Source organism: Thunnus albacares, chromosome 24 (genome assembly GCF_914725855.1).
Source record: "Thunnus albacares chromosome 24, fThuAlb1.1, whole genome shotgun sequence".
Classification (NCBI taxonomy): Eukaryota; Metazoa; Chordata; class Actinopteri; order Scombriformes; family Scombridae; genus Thunnus; species Thunnus albacares.
The window spans coordinates 11,276,547-11,303,540 of NC_058129.1; the positions used below are offsets into that span (position 1 = coordinate 11,276,547).

Below are 26,994 nucleotides of genomic sequence, written 5' to 3' on the forward strand. Positions count from 1 at the left end.
TAGACTATATTTATCACCCAACTATTTCATTTTATATTTCTGAAAGATCACAAGTAGTAATGACATTGTTGTTTTATTCTATTATATATTTTTTTACATGATTATTTTTTATAGTGTGTGAATGATGCAACATGAACCAAACCTTAATCAGCCAATCCTTCGTTCCTTTCCTCTACTCTCAGTTCTGTTTTATTAAGGGAGTAGGAGTTAGTGATTAATTAGTTTGCTCAAGATTAATATTTCAAAATATGTTTTTGCAATCTCTCGCTCTGATATATGCTGATTTCAGCACATATCATACTGGACACCAAATATTACGCCATAGAAGAGAAAAGTACAGTTTAAAGCCATTTTAAATGACTATATGGCCTTTAAAGCTATTTGAAACACTTAATAGCTTTAAAAATAAATACATGCTGACTCGTTTTTTATTGTGGGAACAACAAACTGCGCATGAGAAGTTCTCAAGATGTCACATGCATCAAAGTCCGTGCAGTGTGTGTTGGGTCAATAAAAGGTAAACATATGGTGAGGACAACTGCAACACGGCGTCACCCCTAAATCCTTATTGAGAAATCTGCGCTCTGATTGGTGCAGGCAACAAACAGACGCCCTCGCCGTAGCCAATCGGCGAGCGTTCTAAAACTTTGCCCACGTCCTCCCAGCTTGGTCCACGTGTTCCGTCACGAAAACTGCTCCGTTTCATCAGTGCTTGCTCACTCCGCAGTGTTGTTCCTGCCACGCCGGTACGTCGGAGTCTTCTCTGGTTTTTTACACACGTTTTTGGCCACATTTAAGTCGTCAGGTGAGTGAAAATGAACGAGTAAGTGCGACATGTAAAGGAAAAATGTAACCTCGATAAATGAAAACGAGTGATTTTAAAAAAAAATTATCTTGCTGCCTCAATGCTGCTCCGTATCCGCTGCTCTGATGCAACAATGTAACTGCGCAGTAGAGAGATGTTGGCTCGATGCATGTTTCCGCATATTTGCCGCATTTAACACATTAATTATGTGTCAGTGTTACGTATATCCTCAACCTTACATTTCATATTTTACATTTTTATCATTAATTCCGCCAGGGCTGAACCGTGTGTATATTTAATCCGCTAATACAACACACAATAACATCTCTGTAGCATGGTATGGCTAGAAGAGAACACCTCACTGTTCATTTTCTTATAGTAATGATTATTTTCATTGGATATTAATCCAGCGCAGTCTAAAATGTATATAGTGAATAACACCAGTCACATTTTCCCGAAAACCGAAGGTGACTCATTCAAATTCCTTCTTTTGTATGACTAACAGTCTAAAGAAAACCAGCTAATACTCACCTTTTGGAAACAGCAATCAACGAATTTGCTGACATTTTTGCTTTAAAAATGACAGAAAATTGTCACAGATTCATTTTCTGTCAATCCATGAATCCACATCCAGTGTCTCATTACACTTCAGGGTCACATGTGGTTATCTAAGCTAAAAGGTCATCATAAATTGCACCTTTGGCTCTCTAACATGTGGTGGGTTTTCAGGTGTGGGCTACATGTTTGCACTTTTACATTGTATTTCTATGGCAAGCATTCCTGCTGTTCACATTTGACCCACCATTTGTTATGGCTGAGTGAGTATCTATAGTCTGCTCTTCTTGTGCTGTTGACCAGCTGATATTTTGGTAGTGTTTGTTGCTGGCAGAGCAATTATCTGCCTCAACCATATGCCTTTTTTTTTTTTTTTTTTTTTTTTTTTTTTTTTTTTTTAAAGTCCTTCTGCACAGTAATTGTTAAACTTTGAGAGCACTGAACATACCACAGAGGATTAGAAAAGCCACAGCTTAAGCAGATATCCAAGTCTGATAAGGTAAGAATATTACAGGGATTTTTCATTAGATTGAGTTTGATGTTGCCAGACAGATCAGGTGATTTTCTGCTCTGTATTTCTTCAGCCTGGTAGGTATTTGGGGAGTGGATTCTTGGCTTAAGTCCGGAGTATTAAACAAAAATTGAAAATTCTCCTCGTTAAATCCTCTTGCGAGTCTTAAACGGCCATGCAGCCTGGGCTCAGTGCCGCATGTGGTCTCTCAGAGGATCATATTGCCCTGTTGAACCCTGCCTCAGGCCACTACATACCATCAACTCTTTCCCACATTTACAGCAGCAGTTGTAGCCAATGTAACTTTAATTAGCAGCATGACTAATAGTTACTGCAGACTTGCTGATATTAAAATTTGAGGTTATAAGTGGGCAGAAAAGGAGAGTTGAAACACGCAAGATCGAGCTCTGCATCTTTCCTATTTGAGAATAGATAGAGATCAGATGGATCTCCACTTTGTGAACAGTGAAAGTCTCCCACAACACATGAAAATCTACATTAATTCCTGTTTTCTCCTTCTATTGATTTATTTGTGTTTGTTTTATTTATCAGTGCGTCACTAACTCTAAAGCAGCACATCTCTGTTAGTTCTCTCCCACGGAGAGCTGTTTGCTTAAGAAGATGTAGTTGGCTCACTGAGTGAACATCATCTGAACTCATGGTGGAGTCAAAGAGGGGCCCCCGGTTTTAACAGCTGGCCTCGGTGTGTGCACTGCGTGTTAGTGAAGGTTCATCTGCTGCCATTCCAGCTGGATGAGGGAGAAACCGAATGGATGTCTTCATATTTTTAGAAGTCGAGGGGCTTAAGTAGCGAGAGGCATCTGATTCTTTGTATCTGTACTGTTGTTGTCTGCCAGACTTAAGCTCCACCAGAAAAAAAATAACAAATAACCTGCTTCTGTTCCAGGAAAGGTATTACTGAAACCCATATCGACCCATAAGATCTGTAATTATATTAACTGCATGGTAATGTTTACACTAATAGTCCTTAACCAGATTAAGAGGTCATTTTAAGTTCACTTACCGTGCTGTACAAGACTCCAGCTTAAGATAATGTTTAACATTTAGTCGTAAAAGTGTGACTTTAACAGCATTTCAAACTTGTTAAGACAGAACATTGAGTCATTATAGGTTCACATTAACCACATTCACAAACACAGAGCCCATCTGAGCTTTAAAAGGGAGATCATGATAACAGACAAGTGCATGTCTGCTAATTTATCGTTAAATATAATATGTTGCTCTTAATTTTTTTGTGCGATTTTGACCTCTAAGATATAAATCTTTTTTTCTGTAGTGAGTGTCTGATGCAATATTAACTAAAGCTTGATCAGCCAACTGTAACCTCCTCCCACTTTCTCTCTAGTAGCAGTGATGACTAATTTTCTTGCTCATCATGACAATGGCAGTAGTTTAAATATGTGTCCGATTGAAACTCTGCAGGGGTGCGAAGGGCAGGGCGCAAGTAATAACGCCAAACTCCTTGCCAAGCGTGATGCAGCTTTTTTTTTTTTCAGTGCTGATATGACTCAGCATTAATAAGAGGGAATAGGAGTGGTTCAGTGTTTTTTTTTTTTTTTTTTTTATCTCACTGGTTCCTGTTTTAATAGTAGTCTGAAATAAAGCTAAAGATTTGACTTGTTTTTCTCTTTTCAAACAAACAGTAACATCCGGATTGGATTTACTATTAATCAAGTTCATTTCCTGTTATTGGCATTGTTTTAATGTTCCTTGCTGCTGCTAATGTCCCAGTTCCTCTTCTGGTTGTTGTAACACAGAGTATCAAAAACTGTCAAGTATCAAAAGCTGGCTCTGAATGCTTGCTCCGGTTCAAGGTCTTGCTTACTTACTTTGTGATTTGATACTTCCAGATTTGCTAATTGTAGCCTGTATCTTTTAAGCTCTTGTACAGCTTCTTTGTGCTAAGGTACATTTTTATACTCCTAAATGAGGTATTCAAGTATCACATTGGCACCAGCACCGCAAAACTTCAAACAATCCCCCGTTATTTTCTGTATGAAAAAGAAAAGATTACGAAAACATAACCCTTCTTCCTCTGTTTTTTTTTTCTTCTTCTTCAGGGTAAGCCATGCCGTCAGTTCCCTCGTCCAAAGAGACCCCCGTCAAGGGCCCCGTCTGCCCCCACGCTGCCAAGATGCTCAACCACACCAACGGAGAAGCCAAACTCCGGGAGGGTTCCTTCCCACTGAACGGGGTTGACAAGCTGCCCGCGGTGCTGGACACCGAGGAGGCCAACAGAGCCCTTCAGATGAACACAAAGAACGCTGCAGTTGAGAGGAAATGGATCCGGCCCGACCTGCCGAGCCGCTGCAAATGGAGCCTGGGAGCCTCGAAAGCTGACTCCCCTCATACACAAATTCCAAGGTGAGTCCAGTTTTCACACTTTACATATAAAACATTTGAATTTGCAGTTCAAAAATTGACCAAAAAAACAGGAACTGAAATGTATTATTGTACAGATATATATAAGTTTTATTTTGCTTGTTCAAGCCAGTGAAAACCAGTTCCATTACACTACTCAGGAATGACGCATACAAACACCCGCTATTAAAACTCCTCAAACTAGTGAAACGAGTGGAAACGGGTGTAATTATCTCCCACCAGCGGTAGCAAAAATATTTGAGACTGATGTTGAAGCGATTATCTTCGCTGTGAATCTACACACAGACACGTGACGTGTGTCTGAATCTGTTTCTCTTTGCTGAAACACGTGTTGAGGTTTTTTTTCTCTTTCTCTCTCTTCCACTTTCTCCTCCCAGAACGGTTACGCCAACTATTCTTCCAAACATCCTGCATAGGATTGGTGAGACTCCCATGGTACGCATCAACAAGATCCCCAAAGCGTTTGGACTCAGATGTGAAATATGTGAGTCACCCAACACTCAAGCCGAGACACATTCTCAAATCTAGAAGTGTAACGTTTGATGCTTTCACACAACGGAAACAAAAGGTTACACATAGCGAGTTGTGGCGTGCGATGTGCTACGTGTTCAGTTTTTGTTTCAGTTTGACAAGATTATGAATAGAACAACTGGAGGTGGTTCAGGGTCATACGCATCATTCAGCTTTCTAAATCAACTCTTGTACAAATATGTATCTGTTATTTGTTTTTAAGTGGCCAAGTGCGAGTACTTCAACGCTGGCGGCAGTGTCAAGGACAGGATCAGTCTGAGGATGGTGGAGGACGCTGAGAGAGCTGGCATCCTCAAGCCTGGAGACACCATTATAGAGCCCACCTCTGGAAACACTGGTAATTAACCACATGTGTTTGTCCTCAAGAATGCACGTGTTGCTATGGTGAAAGGTATTTAAAAGTGTTAATGGTATGTTATTTACCGTACAGCGGTAGTGTTGTAAAACGTACTCATCTGTACTCGTGTGTGTGTGTGTGTGTGTGTGTGTGTTGTTTCTAGGTATCGGATTGGCTCTGGCTGCAGCTGTAAAAGGCTACCGTTGCATCATAGTCATGCCTGAGAAAATGAGCATGGAGAAGGTGAGATCTTGAACGTGTCAGTTGTTTTGCTCGTCCATTACTTGAAAATAAAATTCACAAAAATGATAGAGACATAGCTTTTTTTTTTTTTTTATAGTGTAGTGAAACTGAAATTGCAGAAGGTGTACACCTGTTTCCTCTTATGATTGTTTTTAGTAACCCATAGCACATTAGGCTTGCCTCCTGTCTAAAATAACACACTGTGCTCTTTTTAAAACCCTAAAACCTTTTGAAAAAGCAAAGCATTTAAACATTCAGCAGGTGTGTCAAGCCTCTAAAATGCCACTGTTAATTAAAAGCTGCACCTTAACCTGTGTGGTATTCAATTTTCTGAGTCCTGTCCAAACCTTCTTGCTGCCACATGTCTTGACTGACAGAAATTATGCAAAACTCTATAGGTCAGCACTCATAAGCTATAGGAAACCATTATATATTATAATTGATATTTTTTGTAATGTCAAGCTATTCAGTCTAGCTTTGCTAATTTTAATACAGGTCTATGTTAGGCTGTTTTATGTAGTAAAATATAAATGTCAGATTGAGACTTGGTTGTAGTTTATTAATAAGATCATATTTACTCAATTTGTTTTTCTACGCAGGTGGATGTCTTGAGAGCTCTCGGAGCCGAAATCGTCCGTACGCCCACCAGCGCTCGCTTCGATTCGCCAGAGTCGCACGTTGGCGTAGCCTGGCGCCTGAAGAACGAAATCCCCAACTCGCACATCCTGGACCAGTACCGTAACCCGAGCAATCCCCTGGCTCACTACGACACCACAGCCGAAGAGATCCTTGAGCAGTGCGACGGTACGAAGACACCACAATGCTGTCATGTTTTTATTTAAAGGATCTTATCTGTTACCACCATGCTCTTCTGACGTTCAGCAACAATCTCCTCAGTTCACAAAAGACCTCTGTTCAAGTAAATTACACTTTTTTTTTAATTTAGAGTAAATCTGAATCATCTGTTGTGCCTCTGACTCATAACAGGTAAAATAGACATGCTGGTGGCAGGAGCAGGTACAGGAGGAACCATCACAGGCATCGCCCGCAAACTAAAGGAAAGATGCCCCAACATCAAAGTAAGTCGTCTCTGTCCTGAAGTCAAAGGGGATAACTTAGTCACTGCTTTCTAAGATCATAGAGGCATTACTGTGTGTTACAACTGCTTCTTACCGTTCTTATTTTCCGATTCTGAATATTTCCAAGACGTCAAGCTACATTTATTACTTTTATATTCATTTGAGCCATGGCTAAAAAGAAGCGGAATAAGAAGCAGATGTCAGCTGAGCCCCATTGTTCATAAATGTTGTGTGTTGTGTGTAGATCGTTGGTGTCGACCCAGAAGGCTCCATCCTCGCTGAGCCTGAGGACCTTAACAAGACCGATAAGACCCAGTACGAGGTGGAGGGCATCGGGTACGACTTCATCCCCACCGTGCTCGACAGATCAGTGAGTTCCAGAGGCTTTTTTTCCCCCTTATATCCCCTTTTCTTATGTGTTTCTGAGTTGCGTCAACTTAATATTACGTCTTTATTTCATATTTTCAGGTAGTTGATACCTGGTACAAGTCCAACGATGAGGACTCCTTCAACATGTCTCGTATGCTAATCAGAGACGAAGGCCTGCTGTGTGGTAAGTACTCTTTCCCACTTACAAAAAAAAACCTCAGAAGTGGATTGTAATTATAATAATTATTGTCATCTTAACACGTTGGTGAAAGGCAGCTAATTTTTTTTGGACTTTTCTTTAACAGGAGGCAGCTCTGGAACGGCCATGTCAGCAGCAGTAAATGTCGCCAGAGAACTGAAGGAAGGTCAGCGCTGTGTCGTCATCCTGCCAGATTCCATCCGCAACTACATGTGAGAATCCCCACACATCCAATAACCATATGATTTGAAATGAAGGGGTTCAAAAAAAGCCTATTTTTGTGATATTCGCCATTACAGACAGATGTATAAACTTTCAGGATTAAAGCAAGTGATTTCTTTGATAATTGCAACATGGGAATCCTATGAAAACTGCTGATTGTGAATTAAAATCGTGCAAGATTTTGATAGGTTGGACCCTCATGGTCACACATTTGTTTGAGAACAGATCGTTCTTAACGGGGGTAAAGTGCCATGTTTGTCAGATTTCTCCAGGGACTAATATGGGCAATTTGTAGAAAACTTCATGTTTAGCTCCCCCATGTGGAAAATTAAAGTAATTTGTTCAACCTAATATGTCATTGTGACAAATTACATTGATAAATCATACGGAGCTTCTCAGAAAATAAATAAATGGTGCAGCAATATTAATAAAACAGGTATTACTGTGTGGTTTGAAACCCTGCTTTGATGATCAAGGTAATCACTGATCAAATCACCGACTTCAGCCTTAAGAGGTCACTTTAGGTTAGCTGAGCCTTCGAGTGATTGCAAATATCCGGTTTGGTTTCTATTCATTGTGTAAATAAAAAAAAAAATCTTTCATCTTTTTCCCCTCAAGGTCCAAGTTCCTGAGTGACAAATGGATGGTCCAGAAAGGTTTCCTGAGGGAGGAGGACCTCATGGTGAAAAAACCATGGTATGTGTGTTCATTTTCTCTCTCTCTCAATTAAAGCGTATCTCCTTGCATGCTCGTTTACGACATAAATCCCTTCCTATTTCCTCTTTGTCCATCAGGTGGTGGAACCTGAAGCTGCAAGGCTTGAACCTGTCTGCCCCCCTCACCGTCCTGCCAACAGTCACCTGTCAGAAGACGATCAAAATCCTCAAAGAGAAGGGTTTCGACCAGGCGCCCGTGGTGGATGATGCTGGGTGAGTGTCCTGAAAAAGAAAGACAAACTAGCTAACTGCCACACAAAAAAACAGTTGTTGAAACCTTTTTGTTGCATTGCAGTATTAGTTATATACCTGTTGTAAAATGTAAATTTTTATCCTGGACTTCTGTATGTGTGTATGCAGGTTAATCCTGGGCATGGTGACATTAGGGAACATGTTGGCCTCTATTCTGGCAGGGAAGATCAAGCTGTCAGACCCAGTCAGCAAAGTACTCTACAAGCAGTTCAAACAGGTCAGACATCTCTGTTCTCAGCTCTTGTATATAAGGAAATGTGTAAAAGTAATGCATTCATAATGATTTTCAAATAAATTGGATGGAGCACTGGTTTACAGCTCTTTACCAGAACCGTTACCAGAACGACTATTCAAGTCTCAGTTCATCAAGATATCTTGTCAGAATTAAATGTTCTGTAAAGCTTTGGCATCGTCATACGCTCCTTGTGTATATGTTACTTTCAAATTTCACATAATTAATCATTGAAATAATAACCTTTTCTTCCTCCCAACACATTCTCTCGTCATTCTCAGATCCGTCTGACCGATAACTTGGGAAAGTTATCCCGTATTCTGGAAACTGATCACTTTGCCCTGGTGGTGCATGAACAGATTCAATGTAAGTACAACACGAGTACACACACACAGCTCATAAACACACTTCCTTTGCTCTTATTCTTTTTAGCCGGGTCTTAGAAACTTTGATATGTTGGCGCCCCCCAGTGGTAGTATGACAGAAATACACTTATTACATTTCCTAAATCCACACCAAATACTACTTTTATGCAGGTTTTTAATATTTAGTGTGTTCACACTGGAAAAGTAACTAATGTACTCAAACCAGATAGTATGCAGACTAAATACGGTAAGTTTTTGTGCGTGCTTTCATATTCTAACCGCTAAACATTATACTATCAAAGTTAGAATGTAGTTTGGGTTTGTCATCCAGCTTTTTGCAGCCAGCAATGCACACTTTGTTAGAAAAAGATCTAATCAAAATTATTCTAATTGCTCAGATTAGTGTGAAAATTGATAATGATGCCTTGTGGGATTAAAACCAAGTAGTCAGGAAACCAAAAAAGTAGTAAACAATTTTGCAATCAGTGTCTTCATCCAAAGCAGCTTAGTCTGAATGTGTACACACAGGTTCATGGTCTGTCTCAAGGACACGGTATTGATTAGTGTTGAACCCGTGGTCCTGCCGCACCCACATTTTTAAGATAACATTGGTCTGTCTCAGTGGGTCAGTTTGCCACAGATCATTCCTCTCTGATATACGAGTGTTAAAGTCCAGCTGCGAAGGGAGCATCCTAATGGGAAATGGATTTTGGACAAAAGTAGTCTGGAAGAGATGAGTATTTGGCTAAAAAACAAGGACACACCAATATTTTTGTGTGTTTTTGTCTAATGTCATGCAAACACTCCAAAGTTGTGAGGATATATTCAAAAAGAAAATAATTTACATCATATAATTAATGTTCAAGCTAAGACAGAGTTATTGCATATTTTCCAATGATTCCATGTGTTAAATAATCAATAACAAACTCAGATTTACTTGATTTGAAGAAGTACAAAATGACTTCATGGTGCTGTGGGTTTACTGAATAATAGCATCTCTAGTTTTTATCTTTTCTTCAGCAGCTGTGTCAGAATAACCCTGATAAGTGCCCGGGGAGGAATATCACATCTAAGCCGGACACAGAGTGACCTTTTCAATATTGTGGAATTGCCTTTTATACACATTTTTTTGAAACCACCAATTTGGTTTTTTTCCATGCTGGACATAAACAAGATTTGGCATAAATGCAAACCACCATTTAGACGCCAGTAAAATGTGGCTTTAACGGTAGTAAACAAGCTCCATTATATGTTTTCAGTTATTTGTTTTCTGCTACACATGCTGATGTTCAAGTGTAATTCAGTTGATTACTGGTTTAATTTGAGAAACCGTGACCAGCTACCTCAGCATGCGACATGTCACATGCATAATATTTAATGCAATGTGAGATTAATGTGTCTGGCACTGTTTCAGAGTATTTACACACACATTCACATGTGCCTTTTTCATTTACTTTAATCTCCTAGATGGTTTTAGATACAGTTTATCAAGTGAAAAAAGGATTATTTCAAAGCATAATGAAAAATTGCATGAATAACCCCAGTAAAGTTGAAGCAGCACTAATCAATATTTTATGTTAACAATTGATCAGTGGACCATACATAATGTAAAAGAGGTCACTCATAGTGATGAATCTACAGAGTAGGGCTGCAACTAACAATTATTTTTATTATTGATTAATTCATTAGCTGTTCGGTCCATAAAATGTCAGAAAATGTTGGAAAACGTCAATCATCATTCCCTAAAGCCAATGATGCAAACTCAACAAATAGTCCACAACCCAAAGATATTCAGTTCACTATCAAAGACGACTAAAGAAACCAGAAAATATTCACATTTAAAAAGCTGGAACCTGAGAGTTCAGGCTTTTTTTTGTACAAAATTGCTCAAAACAATTAATCGATTATCAAAGTTATTGGCAATAAACGCTCTATTGACTAATTGTTGCAGCTCTACCAGAAAGAACCCCACTGCAGTTCTCAACTTTATCGAGCACTAAGCTTCTTTCAGCTCATTGTTTTTGCATCAGTGTCCCACTCTCATAAACCTCGACCAAAACAGAGCTAAAAGGAGCGTGAGTATTTTTAATTACTCCGATCATCACTCTCTCTCTCCTCTTCTATTCTTCCACCAGACTTGACAGACGGCTCTCCCAGTCTGAAGCAGATGGTCTTCGGGGTGGTCACCGCGGTCGACCTACTCAACTTCGTCACAGGCGTGGAAAGGAGAGAGCGGTCCCTTTCAGAGTCCACTGACGAGCTGTGACCGGCAGACTGAAACACACAGTACACACTTGTACATTTCTGACACTAGCATAATAAACGCAATGAGGAGTTTAGTAGAAGTGTCTTAAAGAGGGCAAAAAATGATCTTGTGAAGTTTTGATTTAGGTTAGTTCTTTTTTTTTCCACTTAAAAAAAGAAATGAATAGATTTTTTTTTTTTTTTTAATGTTTTGGACTTGAGTCTTAAGGTTCAATCAAGTGATGGATGGATGAGATGGAGCCTTTTATGCCAGTCAGTCAACTTGTGATATTGTTTGAAGCCGTTGATTATTACTTATTATATCTGCTTGTAGTGCTCAAAGCAAATCTTTTATAAGTTTATAACTTTTAGAAAGTTTTTGTTTTATATTATCTTAAATATTGAGGCCTTTGTGTTGCTTTTTTTATTTGTCTGAAAGCTTCATGATTGTTTCACTGTGGCCTCGTGCGTCAATCGAACATTAGAAATAAGACATAGATTAGTCTCAATTATCTTGTTAATCAAGATTAGACAGGTTGATATTTGCTGTATATAAGTAAGTGCTGCTTTTTTCATTTTTGTGTGTGTGTGTGTGTGTATATACACAAAAAGAAATACACGTGGAATATAATCAAATTTCTTGCACACAATCATGTGGCGTTCTCTGCTCTTTCAGTGACAGTGGTGTGACTGTAAAGTTGTCTTGACTATTTAATCGTAGCTGTGTCTGGAAGAAATATTTTGTATTGCATCATTTTACCTTAATGAATGTGTATGATTTAAATAAAGTTTAAAGAGATTCTGTAGCTGTCTGCCTCATTACTGTAAACCAACTGACGCCATGATGATCATGAATCTTGCTTTACCCTCAGTGATGAAGAGTAAGTGAATAAGTCTGATCAAGCTCAAATTTAACAACAGCCAATAAGATTTAGTTATTTTTGTAAATGTTTGATGTAAAAGTTTCCAGAATACTGTTTTTTTTTTGTGTTTAAAAAATGTAAAATATAAAAACAAGCCTATGTAGTCTCACATTTTATTTTTACGATATTTACATATGAAAAACATGTCAACATAAAACTTACAGTATTTAATCTTAGCCTTGTTTAGAAAGTTTTAAACTGTCCCTTAAATCCAGTAGTTCCCAATCTGGGGGGTGGATCTTTTTATTGTTTAATACTTAATACTTTAATACTTTATTTGTTTCAAAGTTGTTTTCATACATGTTGTTTCCACTTTCAGCAATTCATGATGTAGAACAGAGAAAGCAAAGCAAAACTAATGTTGATTAAGTTAAGTTGATTGAGGTAGAGTGATATGACAAATCAAACTTATAGCTACATCATTTATATGATAAAGATAAATCTAAGGAGTGACCTCATTGCCTTTTTTCTTGTGAGATACTGAATAGTTTAACCTCTTCAGGGCTTCTGATGAAACAATCTGAGAAGTAAAAATCACTGTTTGGTTGAACAGCTCACAGCTCACTTCCGCAGACGTGTTGGAAACCTTTGCCAAAATGAATTAAAGGTGGTTTCAGATGAGGTTATTTGGTTATAGACAAATCTGCACATTGAACACATTTACATACTGTACTTTCTGCTTCATTCATTTTTCCTTTACTGTCCAAGTTTCACATTGGTTTACTGTAAATGTATGAATGAAAGAATGAAACCCTTTATCGTCCCCTTTGGGAATAGTACATCCTATGTAAATAATCAAACAAGACAGAGCATAAACCAGAGCGCAGCATTTAGGTTCAACCATGGGCCAGTTTTTTCACATTTTTTTCAATGGGGGACATTACTCAGTGCAGTGTAAATGCAGGCCTAAGTGTTTTAATTTTATTTCTTTTAATTAATTTAAGAATAAAATAGATTTATAACACTGTTAAGGATTGTATCGGAGGGAGAATAAATGGCATCTTGTGAAGAACAAGTCTGTTTTGGTTGCACAGGCTAAAGATGTTGAATTAAAATAGTGTTCATGCATTAAACTTTAATATCTGGTAGGTTTCATTTCAGCTCTGTGCACTGTTCAAATAGCAATTATAATTGGGAGTTGGGATTTACAGGAGTCTTGTGTTTATTTTGTTATCTATAGTAGATTTGTGAAAAATTATGTAAAAGTTTTGATGTAAATTATAAAAGTCAAAACTTTTATCAGGGGGCCAAATATTTATATGCAGTTTTTCTGCACACAGGTTACATAAAATACACAAATTGCAAAAATACTGTACCTAAACACAACCTGCCAAATAATTTAAAAATATTTGATAATATATTTGTGTCAGGTTAATGTAGATATAAACATGTTTAGCTCATGAGTTAACATTTTAATATTCATATTCATATTAATATATTGAAAAGTTCCAAAAATTGAAAACCAATTTGTGTATCAGAACTTTGTTTTTTCTTCTTTCCTCTCCCATTAATCATCTCACGACCCCTCAGATTCATCTGGTGACCCTTTGGAGGGGCCTGACCCTAGGTTGGGAACCACTGGACTAAACTAGCTAACTGTATGTAAAGTAGTTGAAACTAGCTTCACCTCCAGCAGCTACAACAGTAACATGCTGCTCTAACACTGATGCTTCAGTATCAATAATCTAATGATGTCGATATAATATATCAGTCAGAGGGACCAAACCACTACTTTTACTTTCATACTTTAAGTACATTTTGCTGCTCACTTAAGTAGGATTATTCATGCAGGACTTTTACTGATAATGGAGTATTTTTACATGGCTGTATTGGTATTTTTACTTAAATAAAGCATCGGAATACTTCTGCTATCACTGTTAACAGCACAATTACTCTAATAATTTACTGTTTGTACTATGAGCTTGATAAGAGTCATTAACAACGCGCTGTGTTTGTGTCTGCCATGTGGTTTGTGGCGCATGTAATGTTCTACCGCTAACACCGTGTGGGCGGGGCTTAACCGAAGGCATTTTCTTGTGAAAGAGAAACTTCGAGTCCGCCCTGACCAGCGTTCCTTCGGCGCGCGCTGACACCGCAAAGGAGCGACTCCCTTTACGTTGTCCAATCAGCGCTGTCGATGCGAGCCGTTGACCGTGGCGATGTATGGTGTTGTGTGGTAGCTGCTACGAGCACGGCTAGACAGGCAGTATGGCGGAGGAGGGCAGTGTGTACGAGTTAGAGGGGCTTGAAAAACAACTACAGAGTTTGTTAAGCCGTTACTCAAGCGATGAACTGCGAGCCGACAGCAAACCGTTCTGCTCGGACTACTGCAAGGTAAGGAGCTGTAGCTTGAAGTTGGTGACAGGCTTGTTGTCGAAGATAGAAGCCGACTCCCCTCCCCCAGAACACGGCTACCGTTAGCAACTGTTAGCATCTAGTTAGAACGAGCCGTTGTCGCTTTAAACACTAATATAACGATATAACACCTTTTTTACGATTACAGCCGACAACCAGGGCTGAAATTTAGGTGACGCTTTCGACGCGTCCGAGTCATATTTTGACAATGATTGTTTAGTGTACAGCTAGGAAGCTAACACGGCTAAACGCTTGAGCCAGCTGCCCAGCTAGCCCAATATTTGCCCGCAAGTTAGCGTCGTTTGTCGGCTGAATGTTTACCAAATTACCCACTGGATAACTTTTTGCAGGCACACAGCACGTTTGGTAAACGTTGAACTAGAAAGGAGGGTGTTAGTTAGCGTCAATCTCTAATTTAAGGTTGCCATGTGATGTGTAGCTAACATTACCAAACATTTGCCAAATAGCCTACGTAATGTAGAAATCTGGCTTAATGACCTGTCTTAGGACATGTAGCTTAACTTTAAGTGTACTGTTGCAATAGCAGATAACATAATTTATTGTATCACAAGATGTGCTTATACCCTTAAGTTTTCCTTATTGCCATAACGTTAAAGGAATAAGATCGGCCACTAAATCTCATGGAGAAGTGCATTTAAATGTCAGCTGTCTGGGATTGTTTGCTAATCTTTCCCTGTCACAAAATAGAGTCGTAAATAAGGCTGCAACCTAATTAGTAACAAAGAAAAATAATTTAAATATTGCAGGGTTTAACTCGCATAGCTGTCTATATCTCAAAAAAACCCAACCCTGTTATTGTTACCAGTTGACAAAAACAAAATATAAATTATTGTTTTGCTGCTTGGCTATTGGCATGTCATTCAAACTTTACAGTTAAGGAGTAGCCCAGTGTAAAAACAGTTTGGACACTCATTATGGTAAATTCATGAAGCACAATGAGTGTGTTGGATCAGTGTTTTGAGTCAGCTTAACTTGTGATGCTGTGCAATTTGCGGCAGTTTGATTTAGTAGGATACTGGTTGCACAGATGGGACAAAGGCCTGAGAACAACATTGTTGACAGTTGACATTCACCGGATTCCGGTGGTGTACAACACTGAGGTTTCTGGATCTCCACCATTAGAGGGCAATATAAGCACAATGTGTGGGTGGGGGGGGGTGTATGGGGGGGTACCACAGGCCAAGTCTGGGTGTTGTGTAAAGCAGCACCGAATGCCACTCTTGGGATGCAGACAGACAGCCCCTCAACTTTAATAGTATATCATTGTAGTGATACAGCATTTAAGGGGGAAAAGACGGATATAACTGTTCAGACAAGATGGCTGTGCCCAGTCTTCATCTACTGTACACTGAATAGTTTCATTTAGAGCTACAACAGTTACTGGCCAACTATTAAATTGATTGCCAACTATTTTCATAATTGATCGATCATTTTAGTCATTTTTGAGTCATTTTGTAAAGAAAAAAAGGCAAAATTCTCAGATTCCAGCTTCTTAAATGTGAATATGCTGGTTTCTTTTATCCTTCATGATAATAAACTGAATATTGGGACAAAAGACATTTGAGGACATCAGCTTGGGCTTTGGGAAAACCGATTGACATTTTTTTTCCTGGGCCAAACAACTAATCTCCCTAGCACCATACTAATCAGTGAGATAGGTAACAGTCTGTTTTCTCTTGGTTTTTAATTTCATGTACTTACAATTAAGAAAAAAATGCAAAGCTGTACACGTGTTGCATGAATCCCACTAGTTTGTTCCTTGTACTTGTTGTACCCATACTCAAAATCTCAGTCAAAACATTGATTATTGCTACAGACATAAACACGCTAAATGATACAAGCTATTAATCGTCCTTGTATTGCAGTTTTTGACTCATCTTTGTTTTGTTCCTTCTCCACGCAGCTGGTGGAGGAGTATGCCTCTCGCTGGCAGGTGCCGCTGCCTCAGCTCAGGATCTTTGAGGTGGCTCTCCGCTACTTCGCTCAAGCCTCCATCTTCTTCACATCAAACTGTGATCATGTGCTCCACACACTCAGTAGTCTGGCCTTGTAAGTACACAGACCTCCCTAAAGAGGTTTCTTTAAATCTTTGCAGTCCTAAAAAAAAACCCACATATTTAAATCTAAATTTGAATCAATTTCATACTCTTGCTAAATGGTTTTCCACTCAGTAGGGCTGTTGTTGTCGCTCTCATTCAGTTCAGAAGCAACGCAGGATTTACAGTCGGGATTTACAGTCACATAAATTATTGTTACATAAACATGCAGCACTGGACATGACAGTTTAACTTAGTGACCATAAAACACGTCTGGAAACAATGTGTGACTGACAGAACTACGGCCTCATGTTTTCATTCCTCATCTCTTGCCACTGTCCTTGAATCTGTGCACTTTTATTGTCCATAGTGGAGCCGGCAACATTGAGCTTCTGAGCAAAGATAACATGTTTGTTTAGGTAATATTATTGCTGCAAAACCAGGCTTTTAACGGCCGAGACCATTCACAGCCTCCACAATCATCATAGTTGGTTTTCTCGCCAGTCCAGTGATGTGAGGGTTAGTGTAGTCCAGTTTTACCATTTTTAACACACAATGTGATCTCCATAAAAATGACACTCATCTGCAAATTATACCTGAGTTGTTTGTGATGATTCATTTCTCATGCTAGCTAAAACTAAATGACCAATACATCAGTTGTAACCACAGGCTAGTTGTCGGGATGGCTGTGTTGACAGGAACATTGCTGAAATGTCTTGTTTGAATTACCGCCCATGAACAACTGGACATGCAACCAAATTTTATTTTTTCTGTTGCACAAATGCTGGTAAAATGCTCAAATGACCGCAAACCCTTCTCTCATTCACATTTCCTGAAGACAAAGTTGATCAGGTGTATCTTGCACCGTTATGTTTTGGTTTCTGTTTTGTTCAGTTTTGCTTCTCTGTCCAAGTTTCGCATTCATTTATTGTGAGTGAATGAAAGAATTAATGAAATCCTTTATTTTCCCATAGGGAACAATACATCCAAGGAAAAATGATAAGCGACACATTAAAAAGACAGAGCATTAACTATATAAACACAATTAACATAAAATACACAAACTCATTTGCCAGTGTTAACAAATTGAGAGAAGAAACAACTGTCAAATCAGTAGCATTTGATAAATGATAAGAATATTTAATTGAATCAGCCAAACATTTGTTTGTCTCTGTTTGTCAACCACCTCTGTAGTATTCTAGTTTATTCTGGGCCAGTTGAAAGTTGATTTTGCTGACACAAGCACATTTGTTGACCCCACTCTATCCATAAACCCTCAATCCTCCACACCGCCTCCCGCAGGGTTCCCCGCAGCTTCTCAATTAACTGCATTCCACTGCCTCTTTATCACAGTCAGTGTCTTTAAATACACACAAAGAAGTGAAATACTGTGGATACCTAGATTGGCCCAACAGATTAAAGTTAAGTTTACACTGTTTAGGGTAACCCTTGTTAATGAAAGCCAAACAAATTTTCATCTCCTCACAGGAGTGTTTTTGAGTTGCTGCTGTTCTTTGACCAGAAAGACTTCCTTCAAGAGCCACTGAAACACTTCACTGTTACATTCCAGGTGAGAATGACCTTTGTAGACATTTTTGCGTGTTTGTTTGTGAATCATAAATTAAATTACATTCTGTGCTCTATATCTCAGTGCAGCAGATTACTTGAAACCATTCACAACATTTTGTGTAACATGGGGTGATGGTGCACTATAATTAATTGTTTTTGTCCCTGGGCTGTTTTAGGAATGTCATTTGGCCCTTGCGAAGCATCAGAATGTTCACTTACTTCAGGTGGAACGTTTGGTTCGGGGTGGTGGGGCTTGGGCCAGTTCAGCCTTACAGGCAATTCTCAGTGAGTCCAGTTTACCTCAGAATGAAGGTAGGTAACATTTGTAGTCATTACCTTTTCTAACCTAACTAACCCTGGACTAGACTTAATCACCTCAGCGTGCTCTCCTTATGTACATTGTAGACACGTCTGAATATGTTCATCTCACTCTCTGATCCTGTTCATTTCGGCATTTACTATAGTTAAATGTCAAGATGTACAAGATGATAAAATATAATTTTTAATGTTAAATTCTGAGGCAAAATAAATGTGTTGTTGCATATTCGGGCTTTAACCCAAAAGTTTGATTCCAGTATGGAGCTGAATGTCCTTCTGTATGGTTGTTCATTGTAATTCTTGCTAGTCTTTTCAGCATCAACAGTATTCACTTTCAACCATATCTTTCTCCATTTTGGTTTGGCCTTCTCTCAGTGGATGGGTGCATTAGCTCTGAGCTGCCAGTGTTCTTTGAGCTTCGAGTGCGCTACCTTTTATCCTGTGAGCGGTTCAGTGAGGCTTTGGCCCTGGCTAAGTGTTGTGCTCAGCATCCAACAGCAGGGCAACACTTGTTCTTCCTCCAGGTCTACCTCACATGGCTTCACAAAACGTCACAGCATGATCGTCTACATAAAGAGGTGGGTGGAGTGATAGCATGAGAACTTTGTCTTCTGTGTTTTGTACCAGTTGTTGTTGATCACATCTACTCACACATCTATACCAAGATTGTACAAAAACAAACTACCTTTTAGCCCTAAACTGATGCTCTGTCTTTCAGGTAGCTGACCTCAATGGCAAAGATGCTGTGCACATCATCTGTAGTTTGGAACGTGAAGAAAAGGATGAGTTGCTACTTGCTCTCAGCAGAGCCTTCCTCTCCCAGCAGCTTCGAAGGGGAAACATGTACTATTTGTGGTAGGTCAACTTAAATTTGATGCTTATGTAAAGAGAAGTTGGTTTATGACACCAACAGGGGCCTATTTATGGGCTCCCACTTGATACAAAAATGAAAAACCATTCAAGTAAGCACTAAGTCACTTCCTTTGTCCCCTACAGTGATCTTGTTTTCATATGGAGCAAACTCCACAGTCGGTTGAAAACATCCAAACAAGCTCTACTTGAGGAGAGTCGTCAACTGATGCGGTCTGCCACCAATGTCAACTCAATCTTTCCATTTATCAGAGTGATTCTGCAAGAGGTGAGGAATTAGTGTTTTTTTATTTGCAGATCAGAGCAAATGGTATTGAAAATACATAACAGTGTAGAATTGTTTAAATGTTGCTCTTACAAATTGAAAAAAATCTGTAAAAAATATTCATAAGTTTTGACCTGCAATGTTAAAATGATGTTAAAATTTCGAAATGTATTTAGATATTTAACAAGTCCTCTGTGCCTATCTTACTAGCTGGGTGAAGATGGTATCCAGTTTTGCGTGGAGCTTTGTGCTAATGCCCTGGAGTCTTGCCTTCCCTGTGATGTCGTCACCAAGTCCCTAATCTACAAAACCATTGCTGGCCTGCTGCCCAATGATCTGGAGGTTTGCCGGGCATGTGCTCTTCTTGTCTTCTTCCTGGAACGCTCTGTTGACACCTACAAGATGGTGTACCTGCTCTACATGCATCCTGACCAGGAGTACCACGTGGAGTACAGCCCCATCAGAAATCACATCCGCTTCGAAACCCTGCAGGTAGAGCACCTCTTTTTAATGACAGAAAAGGCATAGTTGTGTACAAAGTTTCACATTGTGTATTATGTTTCCCTAACTTCAGTTGCAGTAATTACCGCTGGACAACTTCTGTAATATAATATATGGTGACTTCTCAATGTGTATTTTTTTCTATTCTCAGGTCTTGAAGAAGGACCTGTATTTTGACCCAGAGTTTTGGAACCTCATTGCTTTGCGGACCAACTGTTTGAAGCTGATGAGTGGGAAGGTGGTTGATGCTGCCCTCGAGGAAATCATGGATGAAAAATGGATCTCTAAGTATTGCACCAAAGAGGCCGCTTCCCGATCAAGCGCATCGCTATGTCAGAAGGGAAGTAAAGGGGCAGCAGCAAGGAAGCGCCACCATAAAGAGGACAGACATCATAAAGAGGATATAACTGATATGGCACCCAAAAGACTAAAGATGGGTCATGGCACGGCTGTAAAGAAGAAGGGCAACCAAGGGTCACGACATATGAAGGAAGCCTCATCTGAACCTTTGAGGCGTTCGTTTTGGCAGCTAGACAGAATTCAGGACAATGTAGTGATTCCATATGGAGAACAAAGACGCACTACACGGCTGTCTGAAAAGAACCCGCCAAAACGGAGGATTCGTAAACCCAGGTGGCTTCTGGAAGACTCAGGCACTCTTGAAGAGAATAATGTTCCTCCGAAGATCAAAAAGCATGGATTGAAACATGGAAAACACCATCAATCGTCTGTCGTAAAGGGGCCCGAATCTGGTCAGAGCAAGAACAACACAAAACACAAAGTGTCAGTAAACTCCCATTTAAAGGCGAGGGAAAACAACACCAAGCACCAGAAAGGGTTGTCTGTGGACTCTCTTAAACCAGCCTTTGCTCCACAAGTAATTCTTGAGCTCTCACTACCAGACAATGAACTGATGGGTACGTTTACAGAAGACACTTGCAACAAACAGAGAGGGTTCCCTCAAATGCTTCTTTACAAACCTACAGTGAAACTTCCTGCCGCATCACAGCCAGTGAAGGCTGTGCATCGCAAAGAGGTTATTCTTAGAGCAAGGGATGCAACTATGTTTGTACAACAGTTGCATTGTTATGCTCGGCGGGAGAAAGGAAAAAGGAATGGGTCGAATATTCATGGATCAGTATCAACAATCACACGCTCATCTGTGCAGGGAAGTCCTCCCAAAGATCCACCAAGAGAGCTTTTTGAAAATCCTGATGTTGAGATGAAGGGTGGAATTTCCTCACAGACACCAGCAGCAGCAGAATCCCCAGTTTTAGGAAAAGTCCTTCAAAAGAAGGGTTCAGCAAGAGAGCTCTTTGAAAACTCTGCTGTTGAGATGAAAGTTGCTGCTGCTTCACAGACATCACCTGCACTAAAAGTTACAGAAACTTCCGTTTTAGAAAAAGTCCCTCAAGCTCAAACCACAGAAAAGATCTCACAAACCATAGTTTCAGCGAGAGAGCTCAGTGAAGAATCCGCCGTTGAGATGAAAGTCACTATCGCTTCACAAACCACAGCAGCGGCTAAAGTGACACAATCCCCAGTTATAGATAAAGCTTCTAAAGTGCATAATATAAAAGATGTCTCAAAAACCACAGCCTCAGCCGAGGCTTCACAGACCATAACTGCACACAACAATCAGATGGTAGTTACTGATGAAATCCCTCTAGTGTCCAGTACGGCAGACAATTCAAACACTGGAGCTCTAGGTGAACAAGAACCGAGTTCACTTTCCTCTCGGTCTGAAAGTGGCAAGAATTATGTAGCCCATGTTAAAGCAGACACTTCAGGGGTGCTCACCACAGTGGTACCTAAAGACTCAGATGGACACATGCCCTATAAAGATGAACTCAAAAGGGACACAGCAGATACAGGTGTTCAAAAAGACACAATGTCTGGCGAGAACATGGGGACTTTGTGTGCGATTTCAGAGACAGAATCTACTTGTGCACCTACAGAGCCAGACAGTATAAATGATATATCTGCTCTGACATTAGTAACAGAGATGGTAACTGAATTTACACCTGAGGAACTTGCTCGAGATCTGGAGAATCACAAACAACCAGTTCTGGAGGACGGTGCCTCCAAGGAGTCAACATCAGTGCTTAAACCGAATGTTCCTCATAAAATACGGACTACCTCCAGCTGCTTTGTGCCACAACAGGGGACCTCTAGAGTTGCTGACATGCAAGGTAAAAAGAACGAGGGAACCGATGACATTGATCCAGAAACACCAGAGAACAGTGATCCAATGGAAACAGCAGTTGAATCAGAGGAATCCAAGTTAGAGTTCTGTTGCATCTTTTGCAACAAGGACTTCAGGGGTAATCGTGTGGTAGCACATGCAATGTTTCATTACCGTAAGGATGAGTGTATGTTCTGTGGGACAATGTTCAAAGATGACCTCCTGGCCATGATGCACCTGTCTGATCACATAGAGAAGCTGAAAAAGAGCAAAGAGTCAGTCGGCAACAAAGCCCAAGAAAACTGGGTGTCTGACACCAAAGATATCTCCACACCTAAGACCTCTGCCAAAGCTAAGACCACAAACATGTCTTTAGGGCATCGTAGTAGTGGGAGACCGAGGAAATGTGCTGTCCGTCCTAAATCTCTGAGCAATCTAGAGTCAGGCCCAACTGAATCAAGAAAGTTAAGATCCAGTGACAAGCCAGCAGATGGTCAGTTTTTACAGAAAGGAAAGGAGCAAAACAAGAACCTTGATAGCAAAACCTCTGTTCACAAGGTAAATGGACATATTAGCAAAAAGAAACAGCTTGACAGAATGAAACAGAACACCACAAACTCGAAAACTAAGCAGCCGCTTAGACAGCAGGAGATCACTCACGACAGAACAAGTGATGGAGCAGTTAATCCTGGGTTACCAGAAACCCATGATCTCAAAGTGGATTCCTCTACAACATCAATGCAGGTAGAGAAAGAGTTTGGCAGTTCCACTGAAGATACAGTGAAGGAGACAGAATCTCTGCAGGTCCTGAAGACAGCCACAAAACAAGACAGGAAGGTTGTTGAAGAGAAAAATGTGGAGCCACAAGAGAAAGTTTGCTGTCCTGCGGATGGATGCACTTGGTTTACAGACCTGTCTAAAAATCGCGTTGCACTCCTGTACCACGCTCTGGATGATCACTATGGTGATGTCAAACCTTTAGAACTGTCATTTCAAATCGGAAACAGCAGATGCAGTATTTGCATGAGGGTTTTATGGAGTTTTGAACATTTTCAGCATCATGTAGAAAGACACAGACTTGCGCCTCGGCATCCTTGCCTTCATCAGGGTTGCACTGCCAGATTCAAAACCGGAATGGAAATGAGACGCCATGCCAGGAGGCACAGTCCACTGCAGGCAGTGTGCTGCCTCCCTGGTTGTTCTCAATTATTTATTTGTCTCTGGGCACTGAACCTTCATGAAAGAGAGCACTACGCTTCTAAACCCACTAAACCAATCAAGAACACAAATGTGCAAACAAATGACAAACATAACAGACCAGTGGAGAAGAAGCAAGATCATAAGCCAAAAGATTCTACTGCTGCCACGACTGTAAAAAAGACTGTGAGTGTCAAGACTGCTCGTAAATTAAGAAGACAAGCTTCTCATAGTTCATCAACAGGAAGAAATCTTAGTGTTCCTTCTCTCTCCTCTGTCAAATCATGTCTGTTGAAACAAGAGAGAAATGAGACCAAGGATTCCAATGTGTTGAAGAATCTCTCTAACAAGGACACCACCGGGGAGTCAACTGTTCCTAACCTGAGATTAAGGCAAACATTACGAAAAGGGCAAGTAGCAAGAACAAATCTGACAGCTCCCAAAACTCACAAAGTCTTCTCATCATCTTTGTTAAAACACAACAGCAAAGTAAGGCACAAGCTAAAGAAAAAGCTGGTCAAAGTAAACACAAAAGGTCCTAAAAGAAGAGGGCGTCCTCCTAAGTCAAAGAAAGCTGTGCACGATGAAAACACTACTACTAGTCGAAACAATGAATCTGTCAAAGCGAAAACTGCTCAGCTTCCTACAAATACTACTGAAACAGCAGAAACTTCAACAGTTAGCAACAAGTTTCAAGAAGAAAAGAGCCAGCATGTTCAAGATGTAGTAAAAATGATAGAAACGTCAACAAATGAATCGAAATCAGTGAACAAGCAGATTAAGAGCAATCATGTTAAACAAAAGATCTCACATAATAAATCTACACCTGCTGATACAGCTAAGAGTTTAAATGAGTCAATCATCACCACGTCAGCAAACAAAACACAGATGTTAACTGCTGACAAAGTGAAGAAATCGCATATTACAAAAAAACGCTGTGCTCCTGAAGAAGGCAATACTGTTTCTTTGGACTCCAGTAAATCAAAGAAGCACAAGGTTACAAACAGCAAAGTCAACACAAAGACTGTCAACAAAAAATGTCCTCGCAAAGATCTGGGCGTCTCAACAGCCTCAAAACTTGCCAAGTCAAAATCTGAGGCCAAAGCAGCAGCAGCAGCAGCAGCAGCAGCAGTAGTAGAAAGTCTTGCTGATGAGCAGGGAAAAGTAAAGGCGGAAAACACAGACTCAACACAAAACAGTCCTGGTAACAGTTTCAAAGAAATAACTTCACCACACACCACCTCAGGAGAGAAAAAGCAGAAGTTGACAACAAAGGAAAAATCTAAGAAATCTCATAGTCCCAAAGAAAAGAATACTCAAGCTGCTTCCTCTGACTCAGGCAAAGCAAATAAGAAGCACAAAGTTATAAATAAAAAAGAGGGCAAAAAGACTGTCAAGGAAAGACGGCCATGCAAAGACCCGAGCAAAACATCTGCTTCAAAAAAGACTGCAAAGTCTAAATCTGTAGTCCAACAGGTTGAGGCCCAAGCAGCAGCAGCAGCAGCAGCAGCAGCAGGAGAGAGCTGTCCCAATGTGGAAGGAAAAGCAAAGGAGGAAACCTCAGACGCAACACTTGAAAGCCCCGGTTCCTCCTGCATATCTGCTGTTACTTCTAACAGTGTAAATGAAACAACTTCCCCACCAACTGCCTCTGAAGAGAACAAACACAAGGAAGCAAAGAAATCTAATATGAAAAAATCTGACCCCAACAAAGCAAAGGTGATTAAGAAAGATGGTGATATGAAGACTGTCAAGAAAAAATGTCCACGTAAAGATGAGGGTGCTCCGTCAGTCTGTAAAAAGCCTGTTAAGTCAAAAACTAAAATCCAACATGGCAAAGCAGAGGAACGAGCAGAAAGCGAAGATGAAAAATCCACCGTGTGTATAGACACTTTGGCCGAGTACGGAAAGAAGCCGTACATGCGTCTCCCGCCGACAGCATACCTCGACGAGAAGTTCATCACCATGCCAAAACGAAGGAAGGAGATGCTGTCTTTCCAGACGTCTCAAAGAAACCCCCCTCCTGAGCGGGCTGATGTTACAGCGGCTCCGCAGAGACAAAGATGTGCCAACTGTTTCGCCACTTTCAACAACACCGAGGAGCTGCAGAGTCACCTCCGGCTGCAGAGTTGCTCCAACCTCTTTGGGTTTGACTCTGATGACGAAGGTGAGTACGCAGTTTTGACCTTCTTGGATTTTTCATACTATGGAAAGTTCAGTTAATTGGAATCTAGAGGAAAATATTTTTACGCGTTTTCTTCTTTTTGTGTTTCAGGCAACAGTTGAATTTGTCTACTTAATTCAAAGTGACTTGACATTTTGGATGCATAATCGAGTGGCCTGTGGACCCGCATGGAGCTCCTGGATGGATCATACCTCAACAGATCTCTTGACGACTTTCTCATTATTTTGGGCAAAGACTTGTACATCTGGAGTTGCCAGAAGAAGAGCGCGAGAACTGAAAGGGTTACCCGACTTTCGCTGCAGCATGTGCCTGGGCATGTGCAAGGCCCGGGAGCGGCCAGAACACATAAAATAGCCAATCAATAAAAGACTACTGAACAGAATCCCATTTGGACTTTTTAGCAGAACAGCTAGTACTGAAGTGCCTGCTCTGGAACCAGTTTCCAGCTGCTTCAACTGGTAATGGAGATTAAACATTGTGGCTTAAAAGACTGGACTCTTGAAAGCTGTGAAAGAAACTGACGAAGACAAGGCTGCTCCTGCTATCACTAGGATACATATTTTTCGCATCAGTAAGCCATAAAATTGCATTGTTTGCTTTTTGCACTCTTCTCATAAGATTTTGTTTCTGCCTAAACTCTCAAAGTGATGGGGATTGTACAATGAAGCGTCTTAAAAGTTCCTGCTTTTTTAACATCTTATAATTAAATACATAATTTAGACTGAGTCTAAACTTTGAAAAGTTGTAAGATTGCTGTATCAGTCTTCTTTAGAAAGTTTTTAGGAATAATTCTTGTTTAAATACTTACTGTATTTCTTACACAAAATTCCCCATAGAGTTGATTAGGTCTTTGCTGCTTGTCCTTACCACGAGTAACCAGTAGGGGTCAGCGTGCGCTCAGCCTCATTATGTTAACTTTTTTTCCCCCTCTTGCTGAACACAAGACAATATTGTTCGCTCGTTTTTTTGCAGCAGCAGCAGAAAGATTTCTACATTTGTAGCTGCTCCACTGTATTAATCACTGTATGGTTTAACTTCCAGTCACATCCAATCAAGCTTTATTTCCTTTAGCAATAACAACTACTAACCACAGTTGGTGCCAGTATCCACACAGTATATTGCAGGATGCTGCCTCTGATCATGTCTCTCAGTCGCTGTCAGTGGAGCAGCTCAAATTCTGGCTGTTTATATTTTCTCATTTTTAACTTAACAGGACTGTCCAAGACCATAGAAACGTTGTGATTTCTCTTTTAGGCTGAATGTTGTCTTTTAGGATTCCTTCAACGAGACAGACGTGGCAGTCGTGAACAACCATAGTTTTAAGTGTTACCAGGAGGCCACACCTGTCTTTCATGAGCAGCAGCAGCAGGTTATATTTATTTATGTTTTATTTTCTATCTTTTGTAAATATTTGAAGAGTTTCAATGGCTTATTATATAAGGGGGTGTTGGAGCTGGGTTTATATTTTGTTCTTGAAGAAAAAATAAAACTTATTTGAAAATGGCA

The 26,994-nt window shown here is 40.1% G+C and overlaps 2 protein-coding genes across 2 annotated transcripts; both read left to right on the plus strand.

Moving 5' to 3' along the window:
* The first annotated feature begins 680 nt into the window (after window positions 1–680).
* Window positions 681–11,869, plus strand: LOC122976482 (cystathionine beta-synthase-like). The gene is made up of 15 exons (XM_044344987.1): window positions 681–805; window positions 3,953–4,256; window positions 4,652–4,758; window positions 5,008–5,142; window positions 5,306–5,385; window positions 5,985–6,189; window positions 6,373–6,464; window positions 6,709–6,834; window positions 6,933–7,017; window positions 7,139–7,244; window positions 7,873–7,950; window positions 8,049–8,183; window positions 8,331–8,439; window positions 8,736–8,820; window positions 10,955–11,869. The coding sequence occupies exons 2-15, from the start codon at window positions 3,961–3,963 to the stop codon at window positions 11,083–11,085; spliced, it is 1,770 nt and encodes a 589-aa protein (XP_044200922.1). The 5' UTR covers window positions 681–805; window positions 3,953–3,960; the 3' UTR covers window positions 11,086–11,869.
* A 2,252-nt stretch (window positions 11,870–14,121) lies between these two features.
* On the plus strand, window positions 14,122–26,994 carry LOC122976403. Its single transcript, XM_044344851.1, has 10 exons — window positions 14,122–14,320; window positions 16,266–16,411; window positions 17,887–17,968; window positions 18,144–18,279; window positions 18,661–18,863; window positions 19,004–19,140; window positions 19,282–19,423; window positions 19,631–19,912; window positions 20,073–25,470; window positions 25,579–26,994. The coding sequence occupies exons 1-10, from the start codon at window positions 14,195–14,197 to the stop codon at window positions 25,587–25,589; spliced, it is 6,663 nt and encodes a 2,220-aa protein (XP_044200786.1). The 5' UTR covers window positions 14,122–14,194; the 3' UTR covers window positions 25,590–26,994.

Coding starts and splice junctions, on each gene's coding strand:
- LOC122976482 (XM_044344987.1), top strand. CDS start 3,961: ATGCCGTCAGTTCCCTCGTCCAAAGAGACCCCCGTCAAGGGCCCCGTC. Junction 5,386..5,984: donor AGAAAATGAGCATGGAGAAG/GTGAGATCTTGA, acceptor TTTTCTACGCAG/GTGGATGTCTTGAGAGCTCT. Junction 6,835..6,932: donor CCACCGTGCTCGACAGATCA/GTGAGTTCCAGA, acceptor TCATATTTTCAG/GTAGTTGATACCTGGTACAA.
- LOC122976403 (XM_044344851.1), top strand. CDS start 14,195: ATGGCGGAGGAGGGCAGTGTGTACGAGTTAGAGGGGCTTGAAAAACAA. Junction 17,969..18,143: donor ACTTCACTGTTACATTCCAG/GTGAGAATGACC, acceptor GGGCTGTTTTAG/GAATGTCATTTGGCCCTTGC. Junction 18,280..18,660: donor CAGTTTACCTCAGAATGAAG/GTAGGTAACATT, acceptor GCCTTCTCTCAG/TGGATGGGTGCATTAGCTCT.